Consider the following 22,444-nt stretch of genomic DNA (forward strand, 5'->3'; position numbering starts at 1 on the left):
TCTCATTCACACCACATCTGCGGGACGTCTAAGTGGTTGTATGAGCATGTAGGCAGCTGAGGCATATATGCGGTGCGCTAGTCCGTAATGGGTAGCCTAGGGCCAACAACATCCTGGTTAGCCTGACTACGTGATATGGTCCACTTTCAACGCTAGTTAGTTACCAATTAAATTACTCAGACATCAACCTCATATATTCATGATCAAGGAAGAAAGAATAGTGAAAATAGACTTATTTTAACTGCTTTGGCAGTCAAGAGTCAAGAATTAACTTAAAAAGCTACTTTCTATATATCTAGACAATATTTGCATTTCTATATTGATATTTAGAACTAGTAGTCTGTATGATTAATTAGTATTGATTCATTGTCTCTACTATCAGTGAATGCCACTGATAATGATTGATGATCAACCTTCTTTGTCTCAGTGGCCTATCAATTACAAATAGAGTTCAACATGACATGGTCAGGCTAACGAGGATTGTGAACGAGAAAGTGGTAAAGGACGTTAGAGCATTATTTTTCGGGAATGAGCTAATTACGCACCAGGCACGCTCATCTAGTTATGGGAGCGCTTGAAGTATAGCAGATTACAGTTTATATACCAGCCTGTAATACATTCCATTTAGTTGCTAATTGTTAAAACTACCTAGGCCTACGAGATAGACATTGCGGAACTCGTGGAGCATGGTTGCAGAGAAATAACCACAATATCGACCTTGCTGGCGGGAGTTGACACTGCCAGACAATCAAGCATGAAGATAACAAAGCATACAAGGTGAGGAAGAATCTAGAGAAAAGCAATATCCCAATTTCAATGCAGAAGAGTAGTTCCTATAGGATCATGTGTGAGTATCTGGCGTCTGTTTTACCGGGAGAACATACAAGCTAGGCTTGAGAACATCAGGAAGTCCAACAATGGAATAATTTTAAATTTATGAATAGACTTGCTCTGCTGCAAGATTGGTAAGTATGACATATTTCATAAGACTTTACAGCACAACTTATATGAACTAGTTGCATACAGATTCGGCCTTACTTCTGACGTGTGCCGACGTTGATCCTATTTTCACCGTTCCCCCAGAAAGCCCATGGACCTTCTTCCATGGCCAAATAACTCCTTTCATCCTTGAGTCACTCATGCTCTGCGAATTTCCCAACTGACATCTTTGATACTAACCTCTTCACCCGCCTTCTCATCGTAATCATACCACTCGCCATCGCTAATATCGATACCTGAAAACACCGTCGACGATTCTGCTCCCTTTGCTTCCCACTCTCCCTACCACATAATAGCCAACAGTTAACGAAGACACCAAACGAGAAAAAGTAGCCCGTAGATATCGCTGAAATATTTTTCTTCATCCAACAAGCTATATTAAACTCACATCAGCCTTAAACTCCGTGAACTCGAGCCCTCGACAATCGAACTCAATGACCTTTTGGCCCTTGCTATTCGATTCTTCATATGCGGTGGGTGGGTTTGTGATTGAGGCGGAATGCGTCCTCTTTTTTTTTTTTCGATCCATTCATAGTATGGATATCGATCAGTATTTGAATATTCTTGGAACAGTGGACTTAGGATCTATCCAGACTTGGGAAACAGAACGCGTCTCTCTCCTCAAGAGATATCAAAGAACGGGGGAATTGCTTTCTCATCTGTGTGCAAGGCAGAATAGTGCCCACAATGCAATAACGCAGCGCCATCGGGACAAAATATGTTCAAGCAGCTGTTGCAACTCACCGTGCAGAGTCTACATTTCCATACGAAATTTGCCTCACCCCGACTGCCAGGGACCTCAAGTTTCTCCTATCGTGAATAAAACCTACGTCAGTTTTTTTCTTTCTTTTCTTTTCTTTTTTTCCCTGGGAACATATGGCGTGGTCACTCATATATTTTCTCTAATACCCCCCCAACCCCACACCGCAGGAATCCAAATGAGTAGTAGGTAATATATATGTATATATAGGACTCAAATTCACTTACAAATCTATTGAAACTGATCCAGTTAGGGTGAACCTCTCGACATGACGTGCATTGCACCTTAAACGTGTAGAAGTAAGGGTTCTCTTCGGTGTCCTTCGGGCGGAGATTGGTGACCCTATATTTATTGTTTAAAAGAAAAAAGAAAGAAAGAAATTAATATCCAGAATCAGCTGTCCCTACAAGTACCACTGCTGGATTTTATCAAATGTTCGGAGTTTGCTTGTATTTGTGAACCAAATTGTCACATATAAATCAAAATCACGAAAATATATCAGATACAATATCGGTACAGATTGTGGTAACAGCTGGGATAACGGCGGCGGGGTAAGTTATGTTGGCGGGGAGAGCAAGCTGGAAATCCCAAATGTGGATGATAAAAACAAAGGAACGAGGAATACTTGCCCTGATAACTCTGCAGAGAGAACAAGAGAGTACATTTTTGAACCAGCTTTAGCTGAGTCTCTAGAAGAGTTTTGCGTTCTTTGAGCTGCTTGGTTGGTTACGATGGTAGAGTGGTTGGTTTGATTGTGTGGAAGCTTACAAAGTTGGGTGGAACGACTAGTTGCCGAAGTCAAATTTCCCTTTCTTGTCGCCGAATATTTATTTATATCGACGGCCTTTTTTCCTTACTAGCATTATTTTTCCTACTAGCTTCCTGAGAGAATAACTGATATCAGGTTCAAAATTCTAGTTATCCATATCTGCCATTAACTTCTGGCTGGCTGTTGTCATTAGAAACCCGGTGCCGTTCTTGCTTATTGCCGCGTGACAACATGTGTTTAGTAACTAATCAGTTAGATCTATCTCGGATCGAGAATTGAATCGACATAGATATTAACATGACGAACAGTTGAACGGCGGAGGCAAGCAGAAGGCTGGATTTAGTTTGGAAGACCCTTAGTAAATTGCGATAAGGGGTTTGGAGCGATGGCGGAATATTGGGAATGAGACTGGCTGGGGGGGCGAATGGTGTATATGGTTTGAAAACAATTCTATAATAGCTATTATTTGCGTGTCTATTTTCTCTTTCTCAGCCTAGCATATTTGGAGAAATGGGACACTCCGAATCGTGCATGGTCACACAGTATCTCGTTATTCAGAATTTCTCGTGCTAGAGAAATGCGGATAATCTGATGGAAAGCATGATTATATGCAACAGAATTCTGTTATTTTATATGAGGATTGGTCAAAGAACAGCCAAGATCTCGTCGACCCTCTTCCGAACCCTCTTCCGAACCCGCTTCAGCTCACCACTATGCTGGTTAAACACGTGCATGGCCTTCTCAAACTCCTCATTTGACACCCACCCATCCTTCCCTCCTCCAACCTGTGCCAGAAGGCTGGTAAACTTGCCATGAGCCACTGCATATTCCTCAACTAACGCTCGGAATCTTGAAATCTCTCCCGACGAATAGTTAATCGGGCACGGAATCATGCATCCACCCCCCCGCCTCTCACAAATCTCATCCCACCTCTCAAAGGTCTGAATAAGTAGTTCCTGCAGTGGTATCGGGCCATCAACCGCTGTCTGATCAAGAAGAGGGAAAATGAAGGAGACTGGATCATCATTTTCATTGAGGAATGCGTCCATAGCGCGAGGAATTGCCGGGTTGAACTTGCGTGACGCCATCTCGTAGAATTTTTTGAGGCGGACTCTGTTGAGCTGCTCCTGTGCTTCTACTTTTGCATCCTCAGACATGTCGGCGAAATGGTCTGGTAGTTCAGGATAGACCGCGCCCCAAGGGTAGGGGTCGTCAGTCGAAAACTGAGGGGAATCTCGCTTGCATGAAGAGCGGAGCAGAATAGGTTGACTGCCAGTCGATTATGCCTGATATCTTGGTTGGGTCGGCGCTGTCAACGAAGATGTTCTCTAGATGAAGATCTTGATGCAGCAAAGTTGGGCTGCAAAAGTATTGGGAAGGAAGAATGTACGGTAAAATGGCGAGGAACTGGTTGAGAAGATTGATATGGATTTCGCGCGCTGTATCCTTTCCTCCAAAATCCATGAGGCTGGGTTCATTTTGCGCAGCGGTGCGAATGCATTCCATCTCACGCTTTGCGATTGCAGAAAAGTACTCTGATGCAGATGCCCCTACATCCAAGTTAGCTATTTCATTGATCACGGAGGTGAGAGACGTACATGGACCGCGATCCAAATCTAATGCCCCTCGCCCATCAACCCAAAACGGTCTGTCAGTTGAAGGGCCTAGAACGAAGCGATTTGCCGTAGACCCTGCAGGGGACAGTACGTCATCCATACTCATGCCATCAGGGTAGTCATCTCTATAATAGAGGCTTCCGTAGCCTGGCATCTCTGTTTTAACTAATTTGGCTTCAATGGCAACCAGGCTCCTCACCAACCCAAAGCGCTGGGCCTGGGACATGTCATTCCAAACATCACTGAGCTGATGACCGATTATCCTCTTCATGAGAATGTATCCAGTGCCCACAAGGTTAGGAACCGATGGCGAGCTCCACGCAACTACCTCAGGGACGGGAATACCAAGGACATTGCGAAGCTAGAATGTCAGCAGAACAGAATATTGGGACGTAGAAGGTAAAAACACAACGTACAAAATCAAGGGTGGCAACTTCACTGGCAATCACCTCTCGCGCGGATCCAGCATTCGGGTTCGGAATCCTAGCAAGCAGTTCCTCACCCGTGTCCGTCTTTAGGGAGAAGACTTTGTTGTAGAGCCCCTCGGGCAGCTTCGTCACCTGAGTGCACGGGGCGCCAACAATATCACTCGCGGTCCTGCAAAGGCCTTCGACATTAAACTTGACATAGCGCCTGCTGAGCTGGCGCCGTTCATCATACAACCAGCGGCCCGACGTGTAGCAAAATAAGGTCTTCTGGGACGCCTTGATCAGACCAGACATACTTCGAGAGCCAGTTGCTGCGGAAGTAATTCTGTTCTTCATGTGCAAAAGTAAAGTGTTGAAACACTCCACCAATCCATCGAACAGCCTCATGGTCGCGACAGGCTGTTGGTGCCAACTTTTGTTGCAGAGGGAATGAAAGCGGCAATCTGTTGACCTGGAACATTGTTATTCTGTTAGTCCCACTCTGCTTTAGGTTTAGAGCCCCAGTTGATATCACATTACACTTACATATGTGAAGTTGAACACATAAATTAACACATCTGCCTGATCCTAAATTCTCCAGTGCTATTGAGAAGGTAGTGGAAAACTCCAGGACATTGTCAACGCTGGCACGTGCAGTAAACGCGGCTGATACTGTTGGCAACTTTCTCACCCATTTATTACATTTCGGAGAGCACCGAGTCCTCCCTGGGAACCTATGAATGGGCTTTATCATTTTGAAACAGCACTCCAATCAACATGGGTCCTGTTCTTGATCTGTTAGCCAACCTTCGGCAGCTTGCCGGGAAAACAAGTTCTACAAGAAAGAACTTCCTTCGGCCTGCCTTGTGAAACAACTCAGCTGCAGGCCGTCGAATTATGCCTGCTGCAGTCCACGACGTCAGTGTTGGAGGTCGTGTGGACCGGAGTGTCCAAGTCGGCGGTCGCATCAAAATATACGTCTAGCCGAACAAGAACGCAGATAATATTACGCTTCGCAAGCTTGCCAACGAAGATAGTCACCAGAACCTTGCTAAGGCTTGGGTTGATACCAAAGATCCCTTGGACAACTCCACGGTCGATAGGGTCTTCGACATACTGGTGGAAGACGCCAAGGAGAAGGGCCATTCTTAGGAGTTTCGTGGCCAATGTAAGAGGCACTGACGATGAGTTCCTGGTCCGCCTTTGAGGCTCGACAAATAGATTCTTCCGGTTAGTGTTAGTCTTTTTGCTTTGCTGTTTGAGCCAAGATTGGGTACTGGGGAGGGATGAGTTGAAGGATGTGGATCATAACAGAACGGCCTGGAGTCCAATTGCAATGGCGGATGTTCCTACATCATGTTCATGAAGAAACACTGTGTAGTCATAGGGTATTAATTATATCATCGATCTGGCCCAAACATAGCATATCTTTACAGATGGCGCTGTAGAAAACTTTGACTCACACTATGCATTTAAACTGAAATATTTATACCAGCATCAATTACCCTATATTGCCGATCCATCTCTTGATTAAGAAGGCTGGCTTTAGGGTGATCGATGTCTGTGGCTTGCTCACTAGCTCTCTAAACATTGCCCAATGCCACAAGCAAAAGTTCCTTTCCATTAATAATGAGATGTCTGTGGGTCAAACCTTTTTATAGGAGCTTCCGTACAGAGGAATGACATCAATTGTAGCCCCAAATATTTGATTTGAGGCTGGAAAGGTGCACAGTGAAGAATGAAGAGCGGGGAGTGGCAGGAGAAAATCAATTCAGTTACAAAATTTGTGTTTTGGTGGTTCATCAACAGCTCAGCAAGAAAGCAATGTATACTTCAATCTGTCGCAAGCACTGACTCCAAACATTTCCATAAATCAGCGGTCTCTTAGCTCCAAGGATTGAATGAGTAGAAAGTTGTTGCAAATATTAAAGCAAATCAAACAAGATCATCTTCTGCTTTAGGTGGTCAAGGGCCTGCCCGTGCCCAGAAGCCATTTGTCGGAACTAGATAATGTCCGAATATTGACCCAAATACTGAAATCGATAGGTGATTGATTTGACTATGATCACTCTGATAATTACATGATAACTAGGCAGTATTTATAAGGAAGAGAATGCTTGATCATATGAGAAGGGCAGTGTTGAGATTCAGCGGGGCAGTGCTCAGGTTTCAAATAGTGAGACGTTACAAGCTCATTGATATTTGAGATATCATCCCCAACACCATTACACTCACTATGAAATCTGTTACTCTGATTCTGGTATTAAATGAGATCATAATTTGGACCCGAGGTATTGCCAATCTCAAACTCTATTATTGAGTCCGATCTGCATGTAGACAGACAGTACAGAGTGCTTGCAGTGGAATTGGGTTTCCGCATTCCAAGGTCCGATGTTCTTACGCATCCTTGATCGCAGGGTTCGGCTCTGTCTCGCAGGCACACTTCTCTTCGTCCTCTCTGTTTTCTATTTCCTCCACAATAATATCAATAAGAATAATAGCGGGAGCGCAAATGGACAAGCTAGACCAAAGTCATTACCAAAAAATGGCCATGGACATGATCAGCAAGTCGCCGTTGTGGTTGCTGGTCTGCGTTCCTCCAACACCAAATGGCTTTCCGACGCGTTCCCGCACTGGGATAAGCATATCTACATCGCAGACGATGAGCTGTCTCGGTTGCGCATCCCCAAGAATAAGGGGAGAGAAGCTATGGTCTATTTGACGTCAGTGGGGAAAAACCGTACACGAAAGTCCTTTGCCTTGGTTTATTTGATTAATTTTATGTGTCTTCATCAGATACATGGTCGACCACTACGACGATTACAGCAATGATACCGCCATTCTCTTCCTCCACGCGGACCGAAACCAATGGCACAATGACGATGAGAAATATGGTATGTCGAGGATTTCCCAAGCTTTATACAAAGAAAACCCCTCGTCTAATCAGGACCAACCACAACCACATCTAGATGGTAGACGGATGCTCCAGCGCTTCAACTTCCAGCATCTCATGCGCGAGGGCTACGTCAATATGCGCTGCCACCCGTACCCGGGCTGCACAGGGGGTCTGGATCTAACCACGGTTCCGTCCGTAATCAACACCAGCGAATCTGCAACTATATTCGGCATCTTGCAAAACCTTGCAATTCTATTTCCCGGCTCGACGCGACCGCCAGACCACGTTGCGGTGGGCTGTTGCGCCCAGTTCGGCGTCACGGTTGGCACCATTCGGCAAACACCACGGAAGCGATATGAAGAGTTGCGGCAGTGGCTGCTTGATACGTCCATCCCGGATCAGACGAGTGGGCGGGTCATGGAGTATATGTGGCATAGTAAGCACCAGTGATATTACCTTCCCCCCCCCCCCCCCCCCCCCCGCGCCTCTTCTTGCTCTTCCTTCTCTTGCTTGATATGTTATTCTCTTATTATTCTCTTACTAATACGAACTCAGCTTTGTTTGGGAAGCCGGCAATACACTGTCCCGATCCAAGGCAATGCTATTGCCAGGTCTACGGGCGGTGTGATCTCAATTGCGTTGATGGGGATTGCGGAGTGTATGTATACCCGTTTGGCGCGGGTCGTTCATGGTTTAACAGGATAAAGGATTACCTTGGCATATAATCAGTTTCATAGAAGAATATTTGTTGTTATTATTTAGTTGTCCTACTTCGGTTGGCCTCTGTTTTGATGGATTTGGTTGTATAGAGGGTTTGTTAGAAGCTGGCCAGTTATATTATAGATATATATTAGGGTGCTTTACCTTTTGTTCCTGAATTGATGATGATGATGATGATGATGCCGTATATATAATCAGTTGCAAATCGAATATTTTTATTCACAACACATCGAAAATATAATACCCATGGGGAATATCTATACCTTATATATATCATTCCCAGGGTTTTGGTTCTCTGACTTCGGTGGTAGCGTGGATGGTTGAGCAATGTTAGCAAACAACAAAATTTATGGCACTCCAAAAGTTTCCATCCACAGAACGCATTTAAAATCATACACAATACTACAACCACAAACACAACCAAATCTACACGCGCCCCAATTCTCAAGAAAGGAAAAGAAATAAATTGAAAATACATTTACCCATCTCTAGTTCAAATGACGAGCGACTAATACTCGACTATTCCCACACGCTGAGGAGCGCCTATCATCGACCAACGGAACGATGACATCGTCAGGCATGAGCCAACCGCCGCGACCACAGTCGGCTGCGAACGTGTCTACGCACTTCGAGCAGCAGCGGGAGGGGCTGGTAAGGGAGATTGCGCTGGTGAGGATTACCATTTTCTTTCTTTCTTTCTTTCTTTCTTTCTTTCTTTTTTTTTTGGGCTACCTTTTAAACCAACTTCCAAACTCCAAGCCTTTCGGTTTGCATTTGCTCTAAACCCCTCCAAGTTCAATGCCACCATCGCATTGATATGATAATGTAGAATGCATTTATTTTATCTTCCATCGAGAGTAGAGCGTCAGTTTGTTTGCTCGAAATCCACTTCCTTCGTCTCCATCACCCATCGTCCCATATTGAAGAAATAGGGGATAGAGGAGGGAGTAGCCGCGATCATACCGGTTTGGAAGCGGGAGAACCAAGCTAACAACACATATATATGTACATACATTTATAACAACCAGAGCCTCGAACAAGTCCTCCAAAACATCAACCGGCTAAACCGGAATCTGGAAAGTGTTATCACCGTAAGTTGACAATTCCCTCTTTCAACTCTAAACCCAAAATTCCATAATTCCATAATTCCAAAATTCCAAAAAAAATCAGTGAGAACGAACTCGCTCAAAATTCAAATATCTAAGATACACGGGAAAAAGAAAATAAATGGGGGGAAAATGGGTTCAAAATAAATAACACACGGATAAAACCATAACAGGTTGGCAACGAATTCTCCTCTGTAGAAGCGTTGTGGTCTCAATTCGAGACTGTGATGGGCGCCGGCAATGATGGGAATGGGAATGAACAGGAGCACGAGCACGAACATGAGCCGGAACGCGAGCAGGAGGGCGCGGATGTGGAAGCATGAAGGTGGACAAGGGCATTATGACAGAGGGCATGGGCATGAGCATGTAGAATGATGAGGATTAGGGTGAGGGTGAGGGTGTCTGTGTCGGGAGCGAGGTGATGATGATGAGGAGGAGGGGGAGGAGGGGGAGGAGGGGGAGGAGGGGGAGGAGGAGGTTGATTAATAAATAAATGAATGATGGATGATAACCATAGCTACGCATGTGTGTGTGGAATGAATGCTGGAGGGATGATGGTATGACATGTATGATGTACATGACATGATATGTGAGGAATTTTCTTTCCATATCTTGGATAACAAACGTTTATTCCATTTCTCTCAGCCGACTTCCAACTTCTACTCCTCCCTCCCTTATCTCCATATTCATCCATAATCGAACAGATCTCTTGAAAGTTTGCACCTAACATACACCAAACACATTCCACACACCACGGGGATGTTGTACATGTCCAACGCAATTACGGGGCCAGAATAACCGGAAAAGGGTAAGTAGACAAATTATTGATCAAGCCATAAGGAAATATGTGGGAAAAGCAGAAGAAGAAGAAGAAGAAGAAGAAGAAGAATAAACACAACATCATTTCCTATATGCGTTTTTTGTTGTGTCTTGGTTGAGTCCTTTTTTCCTTCAATTATTTCTTCACATTCAAATATCTCTCCCCCCTTCCCATTCTTTCATTCCCCATCAAATGCCCGTAACAGAAAGATCATATACTGAGCACCCTAGTAAAACAGAACAAAGGAGAGGGTACTCAACATATACTTTAAAAAAGTAAAACAAAAAAAATATCAGAGTTAAAAACATACTATGGTAATAAAGGCTAAAAGGCGAGAGAAACGTAATAAACAAAATAAACCAGAAAAAAAAGACTTTGCAAAACTGGCCTACAGAAAACAACAACAAAAAGGGAGGAAAAAGACATATGAGCGCCGTATCATAAAAGAAATGGAATAGAAACTAAAAGAGGATAAAAAAACAAACCCATGAAAATGGAGGTCAGGTCTGTTGTATCAACGAGGTCATGGTGTATGGCTATTCGCATTCAAATCCAGCTCCCCCGGATCGGGTAGGCCCTAGAGCAGGAAACAACACAATTCATCAACGGCCGGAATCAAAGCTCAGAGCCAGAGTCAAGAAAATGAGATAAAAGGGAAACAAAATTTATACCGAGACGTTAAAACATCAGCGTAGTGCCATTTCATAAATATGCAAGAGGGCGTTCGTCAACGAAGAACCGGAAAGTCGTGTTCATATTTTCGTTGTCCTCGTGAGGGGTTCTCATGTTTCCGTTAGTAAAATACAATCGGAGTGGCAGTTCAGAAGGGTCGTCCCAACATGTGCCGTGAGTATATTTCGTCTGTAAAGGGAGGGAAAACGCATATTGGTCTTCCCATAGATAAAGTAGAAGTTGGTGTTGTTGGGGAGGGCGGGTAAATTGAATCATGAGGCTAGAAAGAAGAGCTCATTCATCCCTCCTATGAGGGGTACAAAACGCGTGGGAAGATGCTACTGTCTACAGTAGCTTGCACGTCCGTTTTTTAGCTCTCTTGCGACCTCCGATCCCATTCTCTGAGTCGCGGCCACCCCAGCCCTGTTCTTCAATCCCAACAGCGGTGTTCACTGCAAGTTCGAAGACCTCGTCAACTCCGCGCATCTCTTTGCTGCTGCACTCGACATATGTGGCACCCATTCGTTGAGCCACTGCCTGGCCTTGTTCGGGAGTAACAGGGGTTAACCCCTGGGTTTTAAGAAGGTCGATACATGTGCGTTTGTTGCGCAGGTCAGATTTGAGGCCGACAAGGATTAGAGGCGTTGTGGGACAGAAATGGAGGACTTCGGGATACCACTATATATGGATGGCAAGGGATGGTTAGGTTTTACAATGATACTCTCCTCGAAAATTTCCAAATAGATGCAAGGTTCCTTACCTTATCCATCACGTTCTCAAGTGATACAGGGCAATCAATTGCAAAGCATACGAAGAGAAGATCGGTCTCTGGATACGAGAGCGGACGAAGTCTGTCGTATTCCTCTTGACCAGCTGTATCCCAAAGAGCAAGCTCAACTGTCCTTCCAGTTGGTACGTGCATCGTCTGAGTGATATAATTTTCGAAAACAGTAGGCACATATTTCTACGAGTACAATGTTAGTAAAAAAAGAAAAAGATGTAAGTATTTCGTTAACAAACACAACATACCTCCGGGAAATAACCCTGAGAATAACTGATCAACAAACAAGTCTTCCCGCACCCACCATCCCCAACAACAACAAACTTTTTCGAGTATGAAGGGGGTTGGGTGATGTTGGTTGCCTGGGACATTCGACTCGAGGCCATGCTCATATTTGTGCTGACGGTGCCGTTGCTTACCCGAGTGCTCTGGCTTCTGGCGTGTCTTCGACGGGGAGTGAGCGGTGCAGGAAGGGCCTTTTCATCGAGGACAGAAGAATGACGGCGCACACGACCCCCGCCGTACTGCGGTTGTTCTTCATAACCACGGGTTGCCATGGTTTGGTTCAAATCCTTCGGAAGACAGCAAGGGCAGCAACTTTTCTCAATCAAATGACTGATAAGAGGTGAGGTTTCTCTGTTATCTATAGCCTTATCTATGGGAATAGATGGTAGCAGGTTAGAGAGAAAGGGTGACGAAAGGGTTTGGATAAAGGTTTATAGTGGAAGCGAATAGCAGGGAAGAAACGAGATACCTCGATACAAAATAAGTATGTTGGTTGTAATGGAAAAGGGATTGAGAAGATGAGGGGAGTCAAGAAGGGACGAGAAGCGAGGAGAAGAAGAGGGGAAGACAGGGACAGGCAAGCAGGAGAGTGCAAGGGGAAGAGCAGGGCAAAAACAAGAAAGAAATCGCTGACGGTGAGATTGCTAAGTCTCGTTCTCTACTTTTCTCCTATTCTTATTTTACTTGGAGGTGGAGATGGGCGAGCTGCGGCCAATGTTTACACCCACTGGCTGCCATGGCAACCAACTCCCTGCCCCCCGGCCCAACAAAATCCTTGAAATCCCTAGAAGATGTCCACTTGGAGCACTGTGTCGGATCCTGCCCCGGCTATCCACTGTGCCCAGTGCCTCTGTAATCCCTGTTCGCCCTGGATTTCTTGCGCTGAGGGTTGTGAGGCCGCCCACATGAGCGGATCTGAAACGGCTAGATAGCAATAATTCCTTGCGTCATCCTGGCGCTGGATCGTTGACAAGTTGGAGGCGGGCTGAAAAACCCAAGCCTTCCCTCATTGCGGGATAGCTATCGTCAAGAATAACCAGGGTGTCCTGGCTTGAGATGTTCCCGCCTCAGAGCACAAAGTTCTCGTGTCGTGAATCCTTTTGAAACCACCCCGTATTTGTGGCGGTTACTTCACGGCTTGTAAAGGGAGCGTACCCGGGGTTGTTTCCATCCTATTCCTCGCCATCAATTGGAGCATCCGAAGCACCGAAATGGTCCACGTATCACGGGAAACCAATAGAAACGCACCGCATGCCCGCACTGCCGATGTCTGCGCATCGTATGCAAAGACTTTGATAAGAATAGCCAATGCACACCAGCCCCTGACTAAGCGCCCAACAGCCGAAGCAGGTCTTGGCATCCGCATATCCAACTTCTCCTTTCCCGTCATCGACTACGGCAGCAGTGGGAACAGCTTCAACTGCTTCCAAACTCTCGAGACTCCAGCGCGGGAGCTTCTGGGTTGACCGCGGAGGCGACAACTGGCAACTCCTCTCACCAAGCCGGCATTGCCTCAGATCCCACAGTCTACCGCTGAATTCCATTCCATTATTCCAATGCAATAACACCCCCTTGTGCGACTTGCCCGGAGCACCCAGTATCCGCTTCGTTGTCTTTTTTCTTTTTCTTCTTCCTTTTTGGATGTGCTAAAAATTTTATCTCTATATGGCTCTCTTGTCTAGCCTCTCCCGTCCCAATCGCTCTCTCTGTCTCTCGCCCATATTAGTCCATGGCTAGAGGAAAGGCCCTGGACCAGCCCGACGCGGGCTTAAAAGGCCTGGACCATTGTATGTTCACTCCATATCGCTAAGTTACAACTGTTAATGCACCCGCCAATTTATGTGAATGTAGCGTATATGGAAACAAAATACCCGGAGCTAACAGATGGTTGAACTGGCGCAGATCAACAGAAACTCCCTAGATGGCGGTACAAGCTACGGACTGCCCTGTTGCCCTTGGTGCGGTGGGAAACGCCTTATCTTGCTTGGTTCCAGGAGCAAATGCGCAATCCATCTCTTGATTCTTGGTTTGCGATCACCGCCAACCTAGGGACCCATACCTTCTATATGATAATGCTACCTGTTCTTTTTTGGTGTGGCTATACAGAGGTCGGTCGAGGGTGAGTCGCGGAACGAATCGATCCCTTTCACCCTCCTCCCTTCTCCGGGTGTTTGATAAGTGGAGGCTATGAGGATGGAGCTGATATACGCATGTAGAATCGTCCATCTCTTAGCATCAGGCGTCTTCATCAGCGGCTGGTTTAAGGATATGTTATGTCTTCCTCGACCTTTGTCTCCACCTCTCCATCGAATTACCATGTCTGGCTCCGCGGCGTTAGAATACGGGTTTCCCTCTACTCACTCGACCAATGCCATCTCAGTCGTCGTTTACGGACTTTACCTTTTAAACTCGCCTGACTCGACTGTCGATCCGGTTGCGAGAATTATCTTCCACGTTATCCTGTATATATTCGGGACATCCATTGTTATTGGGAGGCTGTACTGCGGGATGCATGGGTTTTTCGACGTTATCACTGGCAGTTTCCTGGGCGCTTTGTTGGGCTATGTACGATGTTCATACGGGGAGAGCTATGACGAACTTATCTATTCGGGCTCGATAAATGTGATATTTGCAGTAGTTGCGGTTGTTCTTGCATTGGTTCGAATGCACCCTGAGCCCGCAGATTCGTGCCCTTGCTTCGACGATAGTCTTGCATTCGCAGGGGTGTTGATGGGCGCGGAGTTCGGGAACTGGCACTTCGCTCAAACCACTTTTGCAAGCAATGACCCTTATCCAGGGACGGTTCCATATGATTTGGCAAAACTCGGTTGGGCCAAAACTATTTTGCGGATTATCCTTGGAGTCGTGATTGTCTTCTTGTGGAGGGAAATAATGAAACCATCCCTTCATAAGTTGCTGCCGCCTGTATTTCGAGTAATCGAACGGCTGGGCCTCAATCTTCCCAGAAGATTCTTCATTCTCGCATCGTATGTCATACAGGTCCCTACGCATTGCTCCCTCTCACACATGTAGACATGAACTTCAGCTAAAAACTTGAAACTTACAGCGAATATGAAAAAGTCCCCGGCCATCTCAAAGATGACGACGTAATCCCCAATGTCTCCGAAATCCCTTCCATCCTCACCTCAATCCGCCACCCGCGCAGAAGAGCAGTTTCCGTAGGCCCTCAATCAGAAGCAGACGCCTACGAGACACTTGCTTATCGGGAGAAACGACGACGGGAAAGCATCTCGTCTAACCAATCGCGCAGCGTCAGTGCTGGGCGCAGACTTCCTCCGACGATCGAGGATAAGCGAAACAAGCATAACACGTCGCCCGCCGCCGCCACCGCCGCCACCCCTGGGCGACCCGGAAGCAGGAAAACCAATACGGCAGCGACGGACGGCAACTCGTTTTCGCCACCGGTCATCAGGACCCCACGCAAACTTGATGAGTATGAACATATGATGGGGACGGGGACGCCTGTCTTCAACACGGAAGCCACACTGAACATGCATGATACTGGCGCTGGCGCGGACGTGAATGTGAATGTAGCCACGGGTGCAGCAGACACTCTTGAATATCAGCTCGAGGCGGAAGAGGAGAAGGAGATGTTTCGAAAGATCACACCCGCCGCGAGTACGGTATGATGTGGAGGTTGTGACGAAGTTGGTTGTGTATTTTGGTATGTTCTGATTCCTGACTTCCCAGTGGACCCGTTCTCTTTTCGACTTTATTGCTCTTTGCTCAGGCACGGCTCTTTCTTTCTTTGTGTGTTTGTTTGTTTGACTAACAACAATATTGCATTGTTATGTTAGGAATTGGATGGCTGGCCGTGGAGTTTATACCCATTATGTTTCAGCTGCTTGGATTGGCTCTCTAGAAGTTTGTTCAGACTATTTGGCACATACACGACACGCACATCACTAAAATTTCGCTTTCTCATATGCATGCGCATATATATCAGCAGGGCTGATGTGACTACTAGAACTGGGGATGTGAGGTACATACATATATCTGTATTTCGTGCGGTACATTGACGTTGATGAGTATGTTTGTTTACGGGTAGCTTTTCTTTCATTGTTCCATTTTTTCCATCTTTTCTCTTGTGAAGCTGGCTATTTTTTTTTTTTTTTTTTAATTTTTTGATGCCAATATTCTATTTATATATATATATAATTTTTCCTTTGGTCAAACACTAGATAGGTCTCAAATCAAAAAATAGATGCGTTGAAGAGATATTGTACAGTACAAGTAACAACACGCTTGCTTTTATCTAACCACACCATATGCCAACTAAACTCAAAAAGGGAAAAGAATAAATCACATGATACCACCCCAGCCACACTTTGCCGCAGTGGATAAATATAAACGCGAGCAACCGGCAACAAAAAAGTTATTCCACTCCCGCCGGGAACTGGCCCAATGCCGCATATGGGAATAGCAACTACCATCATCCATCAATGGCGAGCAGACGGTAGGAAGACGGTAGGCAGACGGTAGGCAGGATTAACACGCGCGACGGGGGAGGGCGTTTGGGTTTTTCTAATTGTTGGTTTTATTCTCTTTTTATCCGTCCTGCCATGCCTGCACCCGTCAGTGGTTGCTTGTCAGTAGTAGCTTCAAGTTGTCTCCCTCATCCTTCTTCCGATCTATCACTTTTCGTCGCCTGTGTTCGTCCCCTGGCTATATACACTTACGCTCCGAGATTGGTGGATTGATAAATTGATCGATTGAAGCGCAGAGCTATATCATTATCAATCATCATCATCAATCATCAATCATCCTTGTATGGTGTAGCTCCGGGTTTCCCTCCATCACCATCATCCCCTTTGTTCCCAATCGATTACAATTCAAAGCAAAGCACGCGCAAAGCTTCTCACCCCGAAAGAAAAAAAAAAGAAAAGAGAAAAAGAAAGAGAAAAACAGACCCTCCTTTCTGGAACAAAGCAAAATCTCCATTCAATCCATGGATGGGTGCGGGCTGTATGGTTGAAAGGGCCCGATTTTGTTCCTATATACATGTGCAGCACATGTATGTACAGTACAAGTACAGTACAACACACACCCCCTTTGAAGGAGCCTCCACGCGCCAGTTTTCTTCATCTCCGCAACCGCAACCCTTCTAAAGAGAGTCAAAAAACTGCAGCAAGGACTCAGGGGGACCACCAGCATTGCACCAGCATCCGCTCTCCGCTCCCATGTCCATCCCGCCACTTACATCTATTCTCTGATTGTTCTTTGCCCTGCCATCCCTTCCTGTTACTGTACTTCCTCAAACTCCGCCCCCTGATATCCAATCCGTTTTTCGGGGCTGAGCTTTTATTTTCCTCCCTGGTTCTGTCCGCCGGGGTAGTTGTGGTGTGGCAGACAGTTGGTTGTTGTTGAGTTGAGCTGTGGAGGATAGCCGTATCCATCCACCACTATTGTACTTTGCCGCTTCACCCATCCCTCTCCGCCATCTCGGAATCCGCACAAATACGCCCCAGCAACCTTGCCTCCGGTGAATTGACTGGGCTGCTACTGTCTGTTGCCGCTGCCTGGCAACCTCAACCCATTCACCATCACAACGAGTCCCAATTTGGACAGCGCAGGGCAGGTTGTTGTTTATCGTCTGCATCACAACACAACACAACACAACACAACACTGCCCTCCCTTCCTCATCCCCATGCCCGTCGTCTTTGCTACTCTCTCAACTACTCTACTCACAGTCGAGCTTCTCTTGTACCTCTACAACTTCTGCTGCGAGATCTGTCAAACGGCCTCCTTATCACTGCAAATCCCCTGGGCAGGTAATCAATCGCTGATTCCATCAACCCTACTGTGGAAGTTGAAGAATATCCCACCCATTCAAAGGGCCAGTGCGTCTCGCGTACCTACAGACTCGTGCTGCCATCTCGAATATCTCTTCTATTGCTGTTGCTTCTGAAGTCTACTTTTATCCCGCTCATATCAGACCGCAACGTACCCAGCTTGGATATCGTCGGCGTTTCTTACTCCATTTCCATCGTCGTCTCTAATCCATCTGTTTTTGGCGGCACAGGACTTCCTTGACTTTTATTTCCTTCCAAGTTGCCTTGATCTTGATTGAGCTTCTTGGGTTGGTACTCAGCGCGCTCTTTCATTTCCTTGAACCATACCTCTCCTCATTGTCTACATCCTGCTCTTTAAGCCGCCGTTGAACAAACTACCCATGTCCCGGATCCTTCGACGCGTTTTAATACGGAACCTCTACTTAAGACACGCTCCCCCCGAGGAGCCCGTCGATAGGATGGACTGGGAGGAAACACCCCCAGAAGATCCCCCTCAAGATCCCCCTCAAGATCCCACGCCGTCTCAGCAACACGCATCTGAAGCTAGCCACCAGCAACCGCAACCTGGGTTAGGTGAAGCCGAAGCGTCAATCTACAATATGGTGCAAGAAACCAACACGCAAGTCTCCCCTATTTCGCATCCGAATCCCGGATTAGAACCTCCTCAAATAAACCCTCAACCAAGAGCTACTGAGGCTCCAATGCCTGCTCCTCAACCCCTTCCCAGCGGGTCTCGATTCTATGATCAAAATTACCATCTAGCCATTCTTCGTGCTCAAGCTGCTACACGGATGAATTTTACTCAAGAGCTAGCGTCTAGACGTCCTTCTGGCAGGTTAGGACCACTAGCGCCAATTTCGAATCGCCAAGCTTATATGCGTGACGCTGTGCAACCATCAGAATTATGGTACCGTCTGAGGCATGATGAAAATCTTGCAATGCAACGACAATTGGATGAACTTAGAAATCAATCCACTGTGCGAAGAGGACGTGCTCCATATCCGTATACCCCGCGATCATTTGATTTTCAGTCGACTAGCCCGAATTCACGCAAGCGGCGCATTGAGGCTGTTGATGGCTACTCGCAAAATGAGAATAGGACTGCACGTGATGTTGACGTCCACAGCCCACATAATGTAGTCATACCCTCCTTTATTCCTGCATCTTGGTTTCTTACTAACCACATTTCTGCCTTTCTCCAGGCCATGCCCGAGTCACCCATTGACACATCGATGGTGGATGCCCCTCCATATGAGAGCTCCCCACTTCAAGCGTCTCCAAGTAATGTAAGCAGAAAATCTCAGGACTATCGTTCATGTTTCAACGATTTGTTCTAACCTGGTGGTTGTTATATTTTGTTAGGGTCGTCCCGAAAATGGCGTCTCACAAATTCTACCTACTGATCAACACATGCCTGGTACTTGGCCAACTGATATATTTAACCTGAGTGAAGCGGATGTTGGCATTATTCGAGACCACGTTGCTCGTATGTCGGGTGCATTGGCTGAATATCCACGAATATCGAGTCAAGGGACGGCTCTTCCGCTGTCCAACAGCAACGACATACGCCCTAATTCTCCGGAACATGCCCACCAACTCCAACGAGAGGTAAGTGGCAAGTGATCAAACTATGTACTGCTGCATACTAATTAATTTCTCCAGCTTTCATACCTACAAAAAGTAGAGCAAATAATTTCTAATGCCTACTTCCCGGTCTTAAAAGCAATGCGGTTCGCTATACAAAAAGTGGGCAACAAAGCCGTACGGACATATCGAGAATTCGTTCAAGCGGCAGTTGAGGTCACGGGAAGTGCAAAAAGACGGGCGGTGGCTATTCGTGACAAGCTGACCCCTGAATTCATTCGACGCAAAATGAATCACCAACACCAGGCGGTGAAAACCCTTCGCCGCCTAAACCCTAGTGAGCGCCATATCCTGAAAGCTCGGAGGCTGGGTATGGGCAAGAAAAAACAAGACTCTTCATCTCTACAAGTTACACTCGATGAATATGAAGATATCACACCCCCTCGCCCACCTCGTGATATGCCACCCTCGGTGATGATTAATTCCTATAGACTTCCTAAAGAAAAAGTTCCTACCAAAACATTATGCACTGCCCAAAAAGATCGTGTTGTGAAAGGTGCAAGGGTACAGAAGGGAAAGCTTCATGACAAAGCCAAATTGAAAGCCAAGACACCCTCTCAGAAGCTCACTCAACTTACTCAAAAGGGTGTTAACAAAGTTGCCATGCCACGCGCTCCAAGGCGTGGAGAATTAATTAAGGGAGCTTGGCCAAATGCCATACCACCAAATGAAGCTGTTCTACGGGCGTATCATGAATCTTTTCGGGAATTGAGGAATAAACCTATGGAAGCAGTATCAGAGACAGCAAAACCTTCAGGACCCCCAAAAGGATATCACGGAGTATATTTTCCAGGGGAAGAAAATCAGCCCCCTCTTCCTCCACTTCCTTCGACTTCTGTTCCTCCATCCAGCCCACCCTCTCCCCCTTCGCAGAATCTAGCTGGAGAACCCACTTCTCAACCCGAAGCATCTGTTGAGACTGAAGAGCCTGGGCCACCTAAAGAAGCACTCCGTCCTTCCTCTCCTGAATATGAAGGGTTTCTGACCAGGCCGCCACGACCGCGACGCGAAGCCAAAGAAGTCCACTGGCTCCAGTCTGAATCCCCAATGGGACGGCCAATTTCTTCAATGCGGGCCTACGATCCTCTATCTCGTGTCACCTCATTTCAACCACACGAACCTGCCAAAGCAGAAGCATCAGGTCGCCAAGCTACGAAGTCAATCAACGAGGAAACATCGACAGATATGTCGGTCCAGCGCAGCCAAGCCCTTCTACGATCTCCAGAAACCCCTTCCATCAAGCATCTGACAGCCTCCTGGGAAGCTAAAGTCGACCGCGCGATGGCACTTTCCGACAAGAGTGAGGTTGGTATCACACCTCGTGGCCAGCCCCTCCTTCGGAGGTCCCTGAACAAATGTTACACGAATCTCGAGTGGCTCAATGACGAGGTAATCAACGCATACCTGGAGCTGATCGTCGACTATGCACGTCAGGAAGCAGGGAATTCTGGGCGACACGACAAGCCCAAATATCACGCCTTCCCATCATTCTTCTTCTCAAACCTTCGGGACAAAGGTTACGAGAGCGTAAGGCGTTGGGCGACTCGTGCCAAGATCGGGGGCGAGGCGTTGTTGCAGGTGGAAACAGTTTTAATTCCCGTCCACGACCACCTGCACTGGACCCTCATTGTAGTCCGGCCGACTGCTCGCACGATCGAGCACTTCGATTCCATGGGGTCACCCTCCTTGGCCCACATTTCCAGGGCCAAGGAGTGGTTAAGGGGGGAGTTGGGCGACCTCTTCGTGGAAGAGGAGTGGCGGGTGCTCCCGTCGACCTCCCCACAGCAAACTAACGGCAGCGACTGCGGGGTATTCCTCCTGACGAACGCCAAACTGGTGTCGTTGGGCAAGCCTCTGAGATATGGGGCGAGGGATATTCCCGAGATCCGTAAAAGGATCGTTGCCGAGCTGATGAATGGGGGGTTCTTCGGGGATTTCGACCCGAAGAAGGATGAGACGGGTCCCGTTAGGTCGATGCTGTGATTGCAGCATCGGTTCTTTCTGGGTGTTCGTCTTCGTTCTTCTTGTGGGGAGATTACACCTTGCTAGGGGGGAGTTTTTTCTTTTTCCAGGACGAGGGATCGCGTTTTATTTTGTTTTATTTTGTTTTGCTTTTTTGTTGTTTAATTTTTGGTATAAGCCCGACCCGCAGGATTGCGGGGGTTATTTCTCCATCCTCCTGCATGCTTCTGGGTTTGTATCTTTTTTTTTTTTTTGTTTATCCGATACTTGCGCCCGGCTATAAGCACTTTGGTGCCTTATATGCCTTGGGTTTGTGTACTCGGTTTTCTTTTTTCTTGTCTTTTTTTCGTCTATTTGTCGGTCTAATTTTTGTTCGTTTGGTATATTTGTGGTTTTATTTATTGTTTGTTTGGTTGCATGTTAGCGGAGCATGGTGTTACTGTTTATTTCATCCCTCGTCCTAATGGCGTTGTTTTTTTCCATACATGTACTTTTGGAAGGGTATGTATCTAGAGCTGCATGTAGTTGATGAGCTTTTCTTTTCTTTCGTTTTTTGTTTTTGTGATGTGTAGATACCCAATGTACTTTCAAAGAGGCGTTTATTTTGTTTAATTTTATTCAATTTTGTTCATTTTACATATCAGATCGAATTGGCCTCTGGCCGCAATATTTTATTTCTTGATCTCTATTCGAAATGTTGTGTTTCACTCCTGATTGTGCGTTGTGCGAGGACTGAATACTAAATCTCGAGCGTCCTGCTGCGCACTGTATACGGGTCATTCACGAAGGTTGGATAATCCAAACAATCACAAGTATGATAAACGATATCTGAAAAGAAGAAATACATCGAATGACCTATCCATTCATTGGTGGGAGTCAGAGAGATAAATATATATATATAATAACTGAATTAAATGGTAGCTAGCAACTGATGTAAAGGAACTAACTGCCTCAAAAGGGTCATCGGAACGTTAATTAAATCCAATCAATTAATTAGCCATGCTGTGTGTTTATAGCCATAGCTATATCATACATAGAGCGCTCCGCTTGCTGAAGTTCACGAAGGAAAAAAAAAAAAAAGATTAAAAAAATAAAAATAAAGGTAAAACCTAGAAAAGCAAAAGGGAGAAGGGGAATTTTTTTATTTTTATTTTTATTTTTTTAGAAAAGGAAGAATTGCAAAAGGCATACAA

The 22,444-nt window shown here is 46.2% G+C and overlaps 8 protein-coding genes across 8 annotated transcripts; 4 read left to right on the forward strand and 4 right to left on the reverse strand.

The window, feature by feature from the left end:
- Nucleotides 1–1,137: 1,137 nt before the first annotated feature.
- On the reverse strand, nucleotides 1,138–2,423 carry HCBG_05073 (DUF866 domain-containing protein; the record flags this gene model as incomplete). The annotated part of the gene is made up of 5 exons (XM_045432122.1): nucleotides 1,138–1,281; nucleotides 1,388–1,507; nucleotides 1,744–1,809; nucleotides 1,987–2,101; nucleotides 2,398–2,423. 5 exons carry the CDS (start codon nucleotides 2,421–2,423, stop codon nucleotides 1,138–1,140), a joined length of 471 nt encoding a protein of 156 aa, XP_045287334.1.
- A 749-nt stretch (nucleotides 2,424–3,172) lies between these two features.
- Nucleotides 3,173–3,685, reverse strand: HCBG_05074 (uncharacterized protein; the record flags this gene model as incomplete). The annotated part of the gene is made up of 1 exon (XM_045432123.1): nucleotides 3,173–3,685. The coding sequence occupies one exon, from the start codon at nucleotides 3,683–3,685 to the stop codon at nucleotides 3,173–3,175; it is 513 nt and encodes a 170-aa protein (XP_045287335.1).
- A 55-nt stretch (nucleotides 3,686–3,740) lies between these two features.
- Nucleotides 3,741–5,697, reverse strand: HCBG_05075 (phosphotransferase enzyme family protein; the record flags this gene model as incomplete). Its single annotated transcript, XM_045432124.1, has 5 exons — nucleotides 3,741–4,078; nucleotides 4,127–4,505; nucleotides 4,561–5,015; nucleotides 5,098–5,296; nucleotides 5,470–5,697. 5 exons carry the CDS (start codon nucleotides 5,695–5,697, stop codon nucleotides 3,741–3,743), a joined length of 1,599 nt encoding a protein of 532 aa, XP_045287336.1.
- A 1,090-nt stretch (nucleotides 5,698–6,787) lies between these two features.
- Nucleotides 6,788–8,075, forward strand: HCBG_05076 (uncharacterized protein; the record flags this gene model as incomplete). Its single annotated transcript, XM_045432125.1, has 5 exons — nucleotides 6,788–6,842; nucleotides 6,893–7,274; nucleotides 7,348–7,445; nucleotides 7,521–7,883; nucleotides 8,017–8,075. 5 exons carry the CDS (start codon nucleotides 6,788–6,790, stop codon nucleotides 8,073–8,075), a joined length of 957 nt encoding a protein of 318 aa, XP_045287337.1.
- A 656-nt stretch (nucleotides 8,076–8,731) lies between these two features.
- On the forward strand, nucleotides 8,732–9,596 carry HCBG_05077 (uncharacterized protein; the record flags this gene model as incomplete). The annotated part of the gene is made up of 3 exons (XM_045432126.1): nucleotides 8,732–8,836; nucleotides 9,196–9,258; nucleotides 9,447–9,596. The coding sequence occupies 3 exons, from the start codon at nucleotides 8,732–8,734 to the stop codon at nucleotides 9,594–9,596; spliced, it is 318 nt and encodes a 105-aa protein (XP_045287338.1).
- Nucleotides 9,597–11,110: 1,514 nt separating this feature from the next.
- On the reverse strand, nucleotides 11,111–12,103 carry HCBG_05078 (Rho3 GTPase; the record flags this gene model as incomplete). Its single annotated transcript, XM_045432127.1, has 3 exons — nucleotides 11,111–11,443; nucleotides 11,526–11,729; nucleotides 11,795–12,103. 3 exons carry the CDS (start codon nucleotides 12,101–12,103, stop codon nucleotides 11,111–11,113), a joined length of 846 nt encoding a protein of 281 aa, XP_045287339.1.
- A 1,457-nt stretch (nucleotides 12,104–13,560) lies between these two features.
- HCBG_05079 (sphingosine-1-phosphate phosphohydrolase) lies at nucleotides 13,561–15,830 on the forward strand (the record flags this gene model as incomplete). The annotated part of the gene is made up of 5 exons (XM_045432128.1): nucleotides 13,561–13,618; nucleotides 13,734–13,950; nucleotides 14,048–14,818; nucleotides 14,899–15,516; nucleotides 15,650–15,830. 4 exons carry the CDS (start codon nucleotides 13,561–13,563, stop codon nucleotides 15,479–15,481), a joined length of 1,629 nt encoding a protein of 542 aa, XP_045287340.1.
- Nucleotides 15,831–18,025: 2,195 nt separating this feature from the next.
- Nucleotides 18,026–21,272, forward strand: HCBG_05080 (sentrin/SUMO-specific protease; the record flags this gene model as incomplete). The annotated part of the gene is made up of 3 exons (XM_045432129.1): nucleotides 18,026–18,781; nucleotides 18,848–18,931; nucleotides 19,308–21,272. 3 exons carry the CDS (start codon nucleotides 18,026–18,028, stop codon nucleotides 21,270–21,272), a joined length of 2,805 nt encoding a protein of 934 aa, XP_045287341.1.
- Nucleotides 21,273–22,444: the final 1,172 nt, after the last annotated feature.

The sequence above is a fragment of the Histoplasma capsulatum genome, assembly GCF_000150115.1.
Source record: "Histoplasma capsulatum G186AR genomic scaffold supercont2.6, whole genome shotgun sequence".
Taxonomy (NCBI): Eukaryota; Fungi; Ascomycota; class Eurotiomycetes; order Onygenales; family Ajellomycetaceae; genus Histoplasma; species Histoplasma capsulatum.